This window comes from Hetaerina americana, unplaced genomic scaffold (genome assembly GCF_022747635.1).
Source record: "Hetaerina americana unplaced genomic scaffold, ioHetAmer1.1.p SCAF_13, whole genome shotgun sequence".
NCBI classification, from domain to species: domain Eukaryota; kingdom Metazoa; phylum Arthropoda; class Insecta; order Odonata; family Calopterygidae; genus Hetaerina; species Hetaerina americana.
The window spans coordinates 8,151,601-8,166,794 of NW_027286403.1; the positions used below are offsets into that span (position 1 = coordinate 8,151,601).

General features: G+C 37.3%; 1 protein-coding gene across 1 annotated transcript in view; it reads right to left on the reverse strand.

Annotated features, from left to right (window-relative positions):
- LOC139686126 (probable G-protein coupled receptor CG31760) overlaps positions 1–15,194 on the reverse strand; it is a 50,562-nt gene that overhangs the window by 13,426 nt on the left and 21,942 nt on the right. The window contains exons 3-7 of the mRNA XM_071583310.1: positions 13,836–14,187; positions 12,187–12,437; positions 5,294–5,426; positions 2,182–2,445; positions 1,354–1,568 (exon numbers count right to left, since the gene is read on the reverse strand). Of these exons, the coding sequence (XP_071439411.1) occupies positions 1,354–1,568; positions 2,182–2,445; positions 5,294–5,426; positions 12,187–12,437; positions 13,836–14,187 (1,215 nt within the window). The remainder of the gene's footprint in view (positions 1–1,353; positions 1,569–2,181; positions 2,446–5,293; positions 5,427–12,186; positions 12,438–13,835; positions 14,188–15,194) is intronic.

The following is a 15,194-nucleotide window of genomic DNA, read 5'->3' on the forward strand; positions in this document are numbered from 1 at the left end:
ATTCAGCGCGGGGCTCGGCCTCCATACTCCCTCGGCCATTGTTGAAAAGTTTGCGCCACTTAAAAACTGTCCGATTGCCCTACTTAACATCATGTCCAATGTCTCCGCATTCAATTTACCCAGTTCAACGCAAAATTTGATGGCGTAATGTTGTTCAATGGTTCTTTTCATTTAGCGCTTGCACTGAGTCATTCGACAGGGATTCATTAAAACGCGATATAGCCAAAGAAAAACGCTTGCAGGCGCTTGGCTTGTGTAGAAGGTCGGACCCCCTCAACCGAACCTGTGCAGTGCGAGCGTGCTTCGACGTAGCGTCACATCAGGAAAAGATTGTTTCCGATACATTTTATACAAACCTTGTATAATATAATACCAAAAAATGGCACAAGCCTCCACCTCAAAAAAATAGTTAACATTGCTGGAGATACACTCAATGTCGTTTATTAATTATTTTATTGTTATGTTTATTTAACATTTTATTTTCACTAGCCTGAAACGTCATTCTTTTTGTTTACATACGAGGGTCATCCGGAAAGTAGTACCCGTTCGTGCCGCATGAAGTGCTGACGACGCGAGTAGCCGCTGGACGAGGTCAGATAGCTTCAGTGGCTTGTCTGCCTTCTCTGAGCCAAGCTGCGTGACGCTAGCATTGCCTGTGTTGTTTCTGTGATTGTTTACAATGTTTAAAAAAATTGAGAACGCCGCCAGTTGTGAAGTGAGGGCAGTGATTAAATTCCTCAATGCAAGAAACGTTCGCCCATGTGATATTCATCGCCAATTAAAGGAGGTGTATGGAGACAATGTAATGGACGAGTCGTCTGTTCGGCGGTGGTGTCGCAACTTCAACATGGGGAGGGGGAACACACACGACGATGAGCGTTCGGGGAGACCGTCTGTCATTACAGACCAACTGGTGAGCTCAGTTGACGAATTCGTGAGGAACGATCGGCGCGTCACAATTGATGACATCTGTGAGCATTTTCCCAATGTTTCTCGAACAATTGTTCATGAAATTGTTAAACACCATCTGCATTATGCAAAAATTTGTGCAAGATGGGTCCCTCGCGTATCTCAATGAGCTGGCGGCGAAGGACTATGCAGCAGGAATACAGAAACTTGTCACACGTTATGACAAATGCCTTAATTTGCTTGGAGATTATGTTGAGAAGTAGTTTAAAGTATCCTCTTTCAAATAAAATTTTTTATGTTTGTTAATATTTACTTTTGTGTCTTTATTTCACGAACGGGTACTACTTTCCGGATGACCCTCGTACTTTGTTTTGAAAAAAATACTTTTACATACTATGAATAAAAATAATGGCAGTAGGGTTGGGGAGCCGAAAAAATACTTACCAATAGCAAGGGAATGATCCCACCAATTATATGAGCATTGTTTGAAAATCAGACCATGCCAATCCCGAATATTCTCTGCTGTAGGTGGAGACCCTAGTGTCCAAGTGCCCAAATATATAATCATCACAAGCACGATGGGAAACATCCACTGCAAAAGTTGCTTGTCTGTAAGTTTAATTTTATGGGCTGACTTAACACGATAAGTCAGAGAAACCCTTAAAAGCAAAGCAAAGGAAAATTAGAATATTTGGAACACCACTTGTTATGATTTGTGAATTTAAAATGCTTGTATAAAAAATTGTCTTGCTTCTAAAATATTTAAGGCCAGAGAAAATAATGGAAAAAATGATTACGAATGAGAGTACATATAAACTATAACTAATGTTTAAAGAATCAAATTTCCAAGGAATAAATGACCGGTGTTTTCACCACAGCTGACCCAAGGAAAATAGTAACTTATGGATGTTGTAGCATTATTATAAGCAATATATTTTTACAGATAACATTTTAAAAATTATAATGATAGTATACTAATGTAAAGTTATTGTTACTAACATTTGATGAAGGCATATTTAAAACCAGAATCAAGTGCTTAATGGGTTGCCTAATGAAATCATCTTCCCCGTGGCAAATAAGTTGGTAATAGGAACAAACAGTGAATGGGGGAAACATGAGGCTTGAGGATTCAATTTACTTTCAAGAAAAATCTACTCATAATGGTAAGAGCACCTTATATTCACTGATGATGGAAAGGTCATAAAATCGTAACATGAATTGAAAGAAAATTCATAGCTATTGGTAAGTCAGGTCATATTTCAATCTACTCACCTCCATGTCTTCATCAGGAGAGCTGTATATGTAATGCAAAAACCCATATGCCGTGTCCATTTAGTGGCAATGCATGAGTAGAAGCCCAGCACAGGAAAAATGGCTGCCATCTCAGAATACATTATCACACAACCGAGCAAAGTAATTGATAGAAAAATGGGGCTGGCAACTTTAAAAACTTTTACCTTCCTGTACTGGTAAACATACGCGACTATTCCCACTGTTGATGCAATACAGGCAGAAGAAATTGTCAACAGGGTTATCCTGTCGTGGAAAATAATATAAATGTTATGGAAGTATAAACGTTTCAAATAGCCATGGAATAATAACATTACTAATATAGATAGAAATTAACATTTGCTCAAGTAGTCTCAATTTTCATCCACCATAGTCCACAGAGCTTAGGTATTATGCTATTTTTAAATTATCTTTATTCTACTTAAATTGATGACAAGGTAATTTGAATTGATACTGGTTAGGAAATGAAATATAATGTGAAAAATACATTGGTATTTATTTAAACTGGCTTTTGTTTTAACTTAAATTTAAAAAATGTTTTTTGATCCAATAGATTTTTTTCTATTAATGAGTTAAGTTACATGGATATTGCATTCATGGCATTCATGAGCGACAACATTTTACAATGGGAAACACTTTGTTTTAACAAACATCAATGGAGGAAATAAATTGATATCTAAAATTTAGAAACATAAAATAAAGAGACTCACAGGTTTGGTTTTTGGAGATTTCGGTGGTCCAACTATCTTTCTCAACGGAAGGAAGGGAACTTAAAGAAAAGGATACGGGTGTCAAGAGTGATCTTTTGATTTCCCGACAAATTGCTGTGGAAAAGGCTACTCGGGTCTTCCACCGGGTCAGTTCCTCCATCAATGACGCCAACGTTTCGGGAAACGAGTCGTTTCCCATCCTCAGGGGCAATGATGGCCCCTGAAGACCTGACCCGGTGGAAGACCACAATAGCCTTTTCCATGATACGATTGTCCTTCCCAAGACACCAACTCGCACTTACTTCCCATTTGCACAACATACTTCTCAGGAATCCAGTCTCTCAAATACCTCTTCTATGGTATTCTCCTTTGGTTTCTGACAAACCAAGAGAAAGAACAAACATATTACGTAAATGCCCCTCGGTTACTTTTAAACGGACATCCAATTTTTCAGATATACTAAAATCCACCAAGCCTTTATTCAAATTCTCTGCTATCCACAAATCCACTCCAGTACCCTGCAAAAGACCAAAATGCAAAACGTGCAAATTTCACCACACCTTGCCTCTCCCTCAACTTACTGCTTCTCTCTAATCCCACGGTACTCTCATGAAAATCCCACAATATTGTATATCAGCTGAACTGCAAACGCTATCCTACCTTATAAGCTGGGCAGGGCACCTCTTACAATCCGCATCAACGATCACTGCGCCTCATAGAAAACTTCTTCAGCAATAACCTCTTTACCAGTGGCTAAACTTGTTCACGAGGGACCTCCACAATGCTCCATTCAGTGGTTGTTTAAATTTGCCTATTATTGTCTTCCTTCCCCATTTAAGCACACCGCTAAAACTGAAAACCCTGGAGTCGGTATGTATCTGGCTCCTTGGCGCCGGCTCGGACGTCGGTCTGAACCTCACTCGCTAAGGGAACCCTTTTCCTGCCGGTCAACCTCTACCCCTTCCGGTCACCCCCAAAACACTCTCTCACCCTTCCCACTTTCCTTCACCTGTTTTTTCTATGCCCTTGCTATCCATTACTCATATACTTAGTTTTATTTCTCCCGTTGAGAAAGGTGCTTGGGCCACCGAAATCTTTAAAAAACCAAAACCTTGTGTCTCTTTATTCTCTATTTCTAAGTTTTATATGAAGGACGTGGGCGTGATTTTGAAAGTGATCCACAACCTGCAAAATGAGTTGGTGATATAATTAACCTGAATCCAACACTGAAGAAAGAAAAATAGAGAACGAAAATGAGGAAAGATAAGCTTCGTTTCGCCATCAAGAAACCAATAAATTAAATGAAAGATAATAATTTAGGGAACTGTTACTACTAAGAGAAAATCTACTGGTGACTGATACAGGAATTGTTAAGTGGTGACTGATGCAGGAATTGATGAAGATGTACCACCCTTACCCTAGAAACAAGATAAACACTCTTTCCATAGAGAAAGGCAAAAGGAAACGCAGCAGTATAGAAAAAATATGAAGAGATGATTAAAAAAGTAGTTAACTCTAGGAAGGTATTCTAGCAGAAGAGAGGTCTATTGACAGAAAGCCTGAAAGGAAAGACTTAATTTTAACATGCGCACAACATGATTATATATGATTTTTAAGGCATGGAGAATACCAGCAGCAGAAAAAGGAAGGTTGGATGTGTTTGAAGTGGAGTGCTCTAGAAGAAGAATGAAGATCCAACAGACAGAGAGTATATCCAACAAAGAGCTATTGAAATCAGAAGAAAGTAGTTTATACTAAACTTTATAAAGAAAATGAGAAAATCTTATCAATCCCTTTTCGTTACATGATGGCCTGGTAAAGGCGGTCATGAGAAGCAAGTCGAAAGAAATACGAAAGAAGATCCTGGAAAACATGCGAGGAAAAATGTATGATATGCAAAACAGAGAATAGATATTAAAACATCAAGAGATAACAAAAATCATGGGAAAGCTGTTTCAAACCAATTTTATGATGATGACGTGTGATTATAATGAGCTACCTGTTGCAGAGAAGATGAGCTGCAATCTCAAAACTACAAAAAAGTACCAATTTTAGAGTGCTATTTTTCATTTCACTGTATTTGAAATGTGACTTAAATCAAGCAAAACAAGGTGTGTATCTTTGAGATTTAAGAAGGAAGAGCAACCCTTGCAAAGAATATGCCAGTAACATTGGAACTAGACTTTCCCGGAAAAAGACATATGCCTAGGAATGTGTTTAATAAGTTATTATATGATAAATTGCTGAAATATTGCCAGATTCCTCAATTAGAATTGCTTATTTATTCTATAGACGAATAAAACAATGGAAAATTGTTTGAAATTTAAGTGATCAGTGATGGATGAGATCTTTAATGTTTAAAATGACTAGTAGAAAATAGTTACCTGAAAGGCCAGTTGTAGGTTGCGAGACATGGAGAAGAATCATGACAAACTTCGCATCCTTCTGCACATTTATAACAACGGAATATGTATTCATGCTGGCCCTTGTCGGCTTTTTTCTTGTTCTCCCAATCATCTATAAAGTAGAGTAAGTTACATATTGATTATCATGTAATTTTTTTATCTAAAATAAAGTATTACATGGAGGAAAAGTTGCTTCAATATCAATTTCAAGACGAGCTGTCTAGACTAATTGAAAATTAAAATATCTTTTAGTCAATTTTATTTTTAATCATTATCGCGATTAGAGAAAAATTCCATGTGTGTAAACCAACCAATAAAAGGTATAGGTAAATGTTATTGAGAGAATTACACTCAAAATTGCAACTGATGACGATCGGATACTTACCGTCAGCATAAAGACCTTTTCCCTTTTTATTGCTTAACCTCAGCCAGGATTAAAAAATGATACTCCGATGGAGGGGCCGCCTCTTAAGGGTATTTTATATTTAAGATCAGACAAATGGACAAAATAGGACGAAAAGATCTTCAAGAAAAAAATTCCCTTCCATATGTTTATCGTCATGCCTCTCAAAGAATTGAAATTATCGTACGACATCACCTTCTTAAATGATGTAAATATATTTATCATATCACCATATTTTCATAAAATGGAAAGAGCGCATCGATTTTATCCATTCAACACGGTGATGTTCAGTTCATCACCCAGCTTGCGTTAGTTTTCTCTCATTCCGTCTCTGGCGTTTTGCTAATGGTAAGTGGCTCTTAAAGGCTATTATTTTTCCACCACGAGAGTGGTTCCAGAAGTATCCGGCCTGACTTAGAGATGGCGGTAGTTGTTTGAAAAATATCACTGTAGCAAAAAGTATGCGATCTATAAAGTATACGTTGCAAGTTTGAAGATGCCACGTTGTTTAGTATTTGTTTGGCAGTAATGAACGTTTTCAGTGAATTTGTGAAAATGGAAAAAATTGGTCATCGTTATGTGATACAATACTTTTATTTGAAAGGCCTCAGCCCAACCAACATTAAAGCTGAACTGGATTCTATTCTGGGTGAGTCTGCTCCTTCGTTTACAACAGTAAAATATTTGGGAGCAGAGTTTAAACGAGGCCGTGCGAGCTGTCAAGACGAGCATCGCATTGATCGACCAAATGAGGTGACGACTCCAGAAGCGGTGAAGAATATCCACAAAGTGATAGGGGATGATCGTCGACTGAAAGTGTGCGAGCTAGCAGACATAGTAGGTATTTCAAAAAGTGCGGTGCATCGCATATTAACTGAAATTTTTGACATGAGAAAGCTGTGTACGTTTGCTCACTCTTGAGCTAAACCAGTGTGATGAAGATTTTGCAATTGAGTGCTTAGAAAAGTTTCACAGCAACAAAGCAGAATTTTTGGCCGTTTCATAACCATGGATGAACATGTTTCCATTGTTTCTCACCTGAGACAAAAGAACAATCAACTCAATGAGTTCAATAGGGAGAACTGGCTCCAATGAAAGCGAAGACCGTTTCATCTGCAGGCAAGGTTATGGCGTCGGTTTTTGGGATGTACGTGGGATAATTCTTTGACTATCTTGAAAAAGGAAAAAAAATTAATAGCAAGTATTATGCAAACTTATTGCAACATTAGAGCGAAGACATCAAGCAAAAGTGGCTAAGGCTTGGCAAAGGAGAAAGTGTTGTTTCATCAAGAAAATTCGCCAGCTCACAAATCCGTTATTGCAATGGCCAAAATTCATGAATTAAAGTTTTAATTGCTAACTCATACACCATATTCGCCAGATATAACCCCTCGGATTATTTTCTGTTCGGAAACTAGAAAAAATGGCTTGGTGGTCAAAGATTTTCCCGCCGTGAAGACTTGATGTCGGCAGTTGATGGCTATTTTGAGGAGAAAGAAAATTCTTATAATAAAAAGGGTATTGAACTTATTGAACATTGCTGGGAAAAGTGTATAGAGCTGAAAGGAGATGATGTGGAAAAATAAATACATTTTTTTCAAACATTTTTTTGTTTTATTTGCTGGGTCGGGTACTTCTGGGTTTACCCTCATACCTTCATTACCCCGTTTCAGTACAAAAAGATTTCGTTGACCGAACTGTCTTTAGCGTTCATTATCATACTTTTTGATTTTGTGATTGCCGTCTGACAATGTGGATCTTTATGGGCGTACATAACTTGCTTATTTAAAGGACTATAAGTTAAACATTGGAATTTCTAATGCTATAGCATATTTTAATTTTTAAAAATTCTGTGTCTGCCCAATTTTCCCTCTTTCATGATTTTCTCTACAGCCTGTTGATACCCTTTCCTTACAATCCAGTCAATGTTTCTACATTCCATTCCCTAACCTGTGGCCCCTACCTTATGTTTTTTTAATCGGACGCTACCCTTCATGAGCACTAAATTGTGGTCTGAGTCCGCATACGCTCCCAGGAAACTGTGTGCATTGAACCCACCGCTCGTAAAATTGTCTAACAATAATATGCGAACATCAAAATCGACTTTTTTCACATAAGGTGGCAGTATTCAAATTAGTAGGCAATGCATAAATTGGAAGTGCATCGATGGCGTTACAAAAGCCCTAAAATCCATCTATTCTAAAATGTATTTTACTAAGTACATGCCCGATTGTCTAAATCTAAGCAATGTACTAAGCCATTGTACAGTTAATTAATGCATGGGCTAATAAGCTGCATATCATTGGCACTTGAGTTGTAACTATGAAAGCCCGATAAGAGCATTTCCCTTTGTTTTTTAGCTTAGAATTTTACCAAGTAAAATATACGCAACAAGAATAATAAAATTATTTTTTAACGATTAAGTGACAGTTAACCATTGTTTTAGACAAATGCTTTTTAACTTGATGATATATGTTTGATAGACGTTGTGCTACGTAGATTTGCTAAACCAGGCATTATTACAAATAAAAATTATTCATATACTAAGAAGCAAATATACGAAATTATTATCTAATGAATTGTATATGTTATTGAATGTAGTTCCCACTTTGAAAAGGTAAAAAAGTGGTCGTTAAATAATGACGCCAATGTATACAAATATTTACAGGTTAACTTTAGTTACAAATGAATCATGAAAAATTTGCTAATATCCCTTTTTTATTGCGTGTGGTATATTATGAGATCATGCTGAGGTTGTTCGTCATAGCTTTAATTTCTAATTCCCAATTTTCATACGTTATGAATTATAAAGAATTGTTACCTGCTGTCATTGTTGTATGAGTGTGTATTATTATTATTAATACTAATATTCATATGTACAGCACATTTAGTAAAAAACTGGTGCTCACCGCATGGTTTCTAACCTGAAGTGTAATTACTTCAAATAATTCTGTAAGGCAATCAACTTTCATTAATGTTTGATAGCGTAATATATTTTCCCAGTTTGAAACTTTTTTTAACCATTGACTTTTTCACAAAATCTTTTTTTACAAAATTTAACTAAAAATCCGAACTATCCGGAAGGGCTTTTATTGTCAACTCTTGGCCTAATGAAAACTCTTCGATACAGGTTGAGCAGGCGATAACGTTAGGTGGATCTGTTTCCTCCTCTCTCAATGAAATTTAAGGGTTTAAGTAATTTTCTGCGATTATTTCTATAGAGCTTTTTTACATGAGTGTGAACAAAGCCACAACGAATATTTTCTTGTGGTGCCAACTTTACTTATCATCCGTCTTTTATTTTCTCTCGCAGCATCAGAACTTAGCCTTTGATTAATATTTAGCACAGATTAATCCACATTTTTCTCTGTTTAGAAGAAAAACATTCATTTCGTAAAAGTTAATGAATTTTTTTCTCATTTCAATGCTTACAGCGTGTAGGTGCGGCAGTAATAGACCGTAGGGTTACCATGCACATATAATAACAGGTATTTAATAAACTACCGCGATAAATACATTAGCTTTGCTTGCAGTCCGGCGCCGAAAGCTCGAGTCATATTGGTTTTCTTCTGCTCTCTCGGATGCAAATTACCATTTTCGAATACACGTTAAAACCTTATTCAGAAAGTTTCTTCGATGAATGTGGGAGCATACTCAAATACAGCCTCCGACTTATGATCGAAACCAAGAAAATGATCTAAACTGAGAACGGGAACAGGAAAGAGACAATAAATCGGGGAAATATTTTATCCTAATCATTTAGGCCACTTCCTTCCTTACTAGCTAGTCTCTTGGCTAGTCATTTTCACCTGAGATATGCATCTTTCTTAATTTTGTAATCTACACAGAGGGAATCCTATAAACAAAGAGTAAGCAAGTAAAAAAGGCATGCAAAGGGTACGAAAAACACGAACACATGCAAAAATGATCTTATTATGTGAGCATTATTGCCCATGCAGCGCCATCGCTAATGATGCCCAATTTGTTGCTCAGTGTCGAGTTTGATGTGCTACTCCGTTCTTCCTCTGGGGACTCGCTCAAACATTAGTCAAAACTTGAAATCAGCTCACAACATGACATTTTTGGCCTAATCATCCGATAGTGGAGAATAGAAAGTGTATTCTTAGCAACAAGCAAAGTATAAGGAGAAATAGATGAATCGAGGCTGTGTTATATTTAAAATATTTACAAAAATATTTGACAAACATATCCTTTCAACGGACTTTGTGTATTATAACAGCATGGAAAATGGCAGAAAGATAAGTCGACTATAATGGTGGCAGATATGTACTTAAGGTAATTTAGGTCTATGGATATGTCAAATTTGATAGACCCTCGAATTTTCAACATCACTGTGAATGCTACAAATAAAAAAAATTAGCAACGTACAATATCAGGACCCCTGGTGAAGAAACTGCCAATACCAATTCCCTAACACGAAATATTTTATTATTATTTCAATAAGATAATTAGATACACAAATTCTTCCATTTATCTTTCCAATTCTTTCTAGATTAAGAAATCGCGAAAGAAGGACAGGGTGGACATACTCTGTCTAAGAAGACTGGACGAAAAAATATACTTTTAAATAAGTGATTGTAAATTTGGAGATTCTTTTGCTTGTATTAAATAGGAAATACTGCTGGATATAATTGGATGAGATTTCAAACACAAAAAAACAAATAATTATTAATTTTACAAGAACCAAGTCACCCCAAATTTAATGAGAGTTGGTGGAAAAATAAGTTTCATCAACTCACGGAAAGAGAAATTCAATCTACCCAACAGCAGTTTTTAAAATATAGTATTCACAGAAGAGAGACTAAAAGACGCTCAATGAAAGAGCACCAAAGAAATTTTGGCAAATGAAGTAGAAATTACAATGCTCCGTTTTACAGATGCTGTCATACTCGTAACTGAGATCAAGAAGACCCCCTGGGAAATCTGAAAACAACCGATCCAAGTTTTTAAAAATAAATAAAAAAAACACTTGTGGAAAAGAGAAGCTGAACCCTAAGAAGAGAGAAATTAGAAATAATTAGAGATCGTTCACCTACCTCAGCAGCACCAAATAATACGTTCAAAGAAGCCCAGCGGACATCAAGTGCAGAGCAGCTAATACGTGGTTAACAATGAAGAGGAACCAGATTTCTGAAAGAAGATGGAGTTACTCACAAGGAAGTGACAGTTGAAAATTTTCGCATGAAATATTGACCTCCGTAGATCAGAATCACTGTTCCTTGGAACAGCATACTAGTTATATATTTGAGACTTCACGGACAATAAAGTGAGAATATTTCGCGTTTTTTCGAAACAAGTTATGGGAGTGGTAAAATGGTGAAAAAATACCTCAATAGTAAAACCATGAGATATTTGTGCAGGCCAAGTAAAGGGGACTGCGTTAATATCAACCAAACTTGTGGTTGAAGATTATGGGAATAAATGAATGAATTGCATTCCGTTTGCTATTGATGAAAGCAAGAGGGCTATTATTTAATTTTAGATGGACTTTGTTGTAATTCGGTGGGTAATATTTGAGATATTCTCCTTTTCCTAAATCCAATTCTCCTTCTTCCTTCCTCTCACCGCAGTCCTTTGTTTCTGGATGATGACACGCCACCAATCTGTTTGAAGGAGATTTCAGTGGGCATTCTCTCCCTGTCTCCACTCATCACTGGATAAGGTACCCTGAAGTTTGTCTGCACATTTACCCGAGCGTGTGATCGGGAAAAGAGCTCGCCTGTTGTAACCCTGATTGACTTTCACGTGGAGCAATGTGGACCATCAGCTGAAACAATTCGAAAACGATGAGTCTACCTCTTTTTCCTACCCTTGGTGCAGCTTAGGGCCAGTACCTCATTGTCTTTGTCCTGACGTCGAGGTCCAGAAGTACGACACTCAACTTTCAGTAAAAACATAACTGAAAATTAAAAGTGAGAAATAAACAATGAACATTTTTGCACAAGGAAAATCATGCAACATATTTTTTTGCTCAGCGATATCTCAAGTAGAACGTGGACCTATAGGACCCCAGTGGGTCACCATTTGCCTGGCATCAGTTTTCCAAAGCCTGACAACCAGAATTACTCATTATCTATATCCAAGGCGGTGCTCGAACCTATATCCTTTTGGTTTGCAGGCCGGTGTGTTACCCACCATAATAAACTGGTCACCTGAAAAGCCTTGCTCTGTTTAGAATCAAAATAGCAACTTTGGTACATGCAAGTTTGAGTGCCGCCTTGGGTATTGGTGTCATGCAAGCTTGATAATTTCACTAGTACAAAATTCGAGGACGAAAGCAAAAAAGCAGCTTTTCAAGACCCAAAAGACACACCAGAAATGTCTAGAAGGCAAAATAAAGAAACAAAATAAATATTCATAAGGCATTATGTAGTTCTAAAATCAATGCCATTGTAAAGATGCATTTTCAAGTGGAATTTCATTCGTCAAGTAACGGAATTTCACTCACCTTCCATGAGTGTGCCATTGAACAAGTTTCCTTGTATCTCAGAATAGTATCCAGGGCGGCAGCGACAAATATATGAACCCCTGGACCATCCCATACCTTCCTGGAACTCACAGTCACTTGTGTCACTGTCACACTTATGAGTTCCCAAGAAAGTAGTCAATTGCTTTTCATTTTCAGTTTCAATCGCAGCTTCGCATTGGTTTACATCATAATTGGATAAGTCGATATCAAGACCAAGAAATCCCCGATACCTAGACGAAGAGGATGGAAGAAGGAGCAAAACATTTAGCAGAGCAGCTGAAATTAATGAAGTAGCAGTAGTTTTAGGGGAGGCGACCGACAGCTAAGGTCATTTGCGCCATCAGGAAATGATGGGAAAGGATGAAGGGTGGAAAGTAACCCGGCGTCGGCATTAGCCTACTCTTAACGAAAGGCGCCAAGGGGTCCACAGTCCCATCCGACGGACGGCGAACTCCCTCAAAGTGCTCTCCACAAAGCACCTTAAGTAGGGATCGGGACGTCTCTAAAAATATCTGCAGAGTCTAGGAATCAAACCCGTATCCTCTGGGTGATAAGCCATTACGTTAGCCACCACACCATCCCGATCCCCTGAAATTAATGACTATTGGCCTAATTATATAGGACGAAAATGAATTTGAAGAAAAGTGAAGTGGTTACTTAACCTCAGGTAGGGCATATTTGATATCTATAAATTTTCATATATGCCATGTAAGTTTGCCAGAGCTACATGACAGAGGGTGCACGCGCCAATAAAAAGGGGTAATTATTTAAAAAAATTTCTAAGAATTATATTAAAAAAGCCAAATTTTTTTTAGTGCTGTAAAATATTGTCCACTAGGCAATAATAGTTGTCTTAAGATATATATTAACTGAAAAACAAGACTGCACTCAACTCGCTTAAAATATTTAAAATAATTACAATCGGGTCAAATTCCAACCTTATGATTTTCATTCCAGATCAGCGAAAACTTTAGTTACTATTCTCTTTTTACTGCTACAACTTTAAGAGATATTCCTGGCAGTGAACCTTCTGAAGATCACCAATGTAAATTTTCTCAGCCGATTTCATAGTTATGCTTTAAACGAACTCTGAAAGAAATTTTATTAGAGCATTATAGTAATAATCATTTTGCATTCAATCAATTTTGTCGAAACAATTTTGGAAAAACTCAATTTTTTTATCACTCTGCTTGCAGATTAGTCTGCCCCAAAAAGTGGCATTACCAAAGGCAGGCAAATCATGCATATGTGTCAACGTACCCAAAGGCTAGAACAGCGTTTGATGGCAATGAGAAGTTTAATGTAGTTGAGAGGTAAATTTTCTTGTTTTGGGAAATCTATAAATACTGTAGTTATGATATATATTACCAAGATTTTTGAAATATTTAATTTTCGTAACTTATCCTTGGATATAATATTACTATTTTTTGTAGCAATCCGCACTTCAACCCAATGACCTCCCGTTTTGTAGATTGTTTTGGATACCCGCACCCACCAGGAATAATAGGTGTGGTGTAAACCCTTTGAATACTCCCTTATCTTATTTTTTCTGCGGACCGTATTAAAGTGGCGACCTCTGCCCTCAGGCTGTCACGCCTTAAGTTTGGTGTGGAGGCCGTGGAACTAACTTGTTCATATCGCTGGGCTGGATATCGACGCCGTAGGTGATTATCCAAGAATGGGTTTCGCACCAATAATAAGGTAGCGTCCACCACGACTGATGAATATGGTGGTTGGGCTTCCTGGGCATGGGCACACCGTTGCTGCTGACGGCGGGGCGGTACCACGGCTCGTACACGATGCGCGAGTCCAGGTCATGCCCCGAAAAGAAGGATAGAGCTCGATGCCCCTCAATGTAAGCCGCCTTCAGGTAGAGCGAGTTGATCACCATGTCATCAGTGATGTTGAACGCGATCGCCCTCACCTGTATTATTCTGGAATCTTTTTCGATCAGGTCGCTGAGGAGCTCCTCGAGGAAATCTGATGTGAGGAAAGAAAGGAAGCAAAAGTGAATTCCTTGATTTGGGTTGACTCTTTGAAGGAATTCATCATCGATAAGAAAAGAGAAAATTCAACTGGTAGGTTATAGTTGGATAAGGATTTGTTGACCCAGTCTTTTTATTTCATTTAAATTCTTTGAAATAACAGTAGTGTTTCATGAACGCGGACCGTAGCATCCTGGAGTTCTTGAAAAATTAATATATTGGACAATCACCAAAATTAGGACCTGGATGATAGTGACTAGCTGAAATGCTTATCTGAAGCAGATGGATAAATTATAAATGGAAACTCTCATGTGAAATGGAACAAAATCTTTGAAAGAATAGAGTAGAGCTCTGCTAAAACTGAACCCAATGGCATATCAAAGTCCCGAATTGTCAGGGTGGAAGAGCCAGTTTCTATCCCTGTACGATGACCTATGGCTTTCTAGAGTGATCTAATAGTCAAAAAATCCTACAGATTGAATATATATAGTATGGGTGTGCCCAGAGCGTCCATGAAAATCGAACCCGGGCTCTCTGATCAGTAGCCCAGCGATCTGCCCACTAAACTACCACTTTCCTTTCAATTAGGATTACATTAAGAATTCATTCAGTGCCTCTGAATAAATAAGAATAATTGCTTACTATTATATTTGATCTATATTAATGAAGTTTTAACGCAAAATCAATCTTTTAAAAATTGATTTTAAAATAGAACTCGTTCGACTTGATTGTTGACGTTAACGATCCCGTACAGTAAAGTTATCAGCCAGAATTTGATTTTGATAGGTGATTTTAGAAATCACCCATAACTGAATTATAATTTTACTCAAGTTTTAATTAACCCAATTGCCCAATTAACCAAATTAACCCAATATTGATAATTATATTTAAAACTGCTGAAAATATTTCATTAATTATAGGAAAAAAGAACTGATGAAATGAAGGTAAAACTAACTAGCATTATTAAATTTCCTCCTCCTCTGAGGGTGTGAGGGTTTTAAA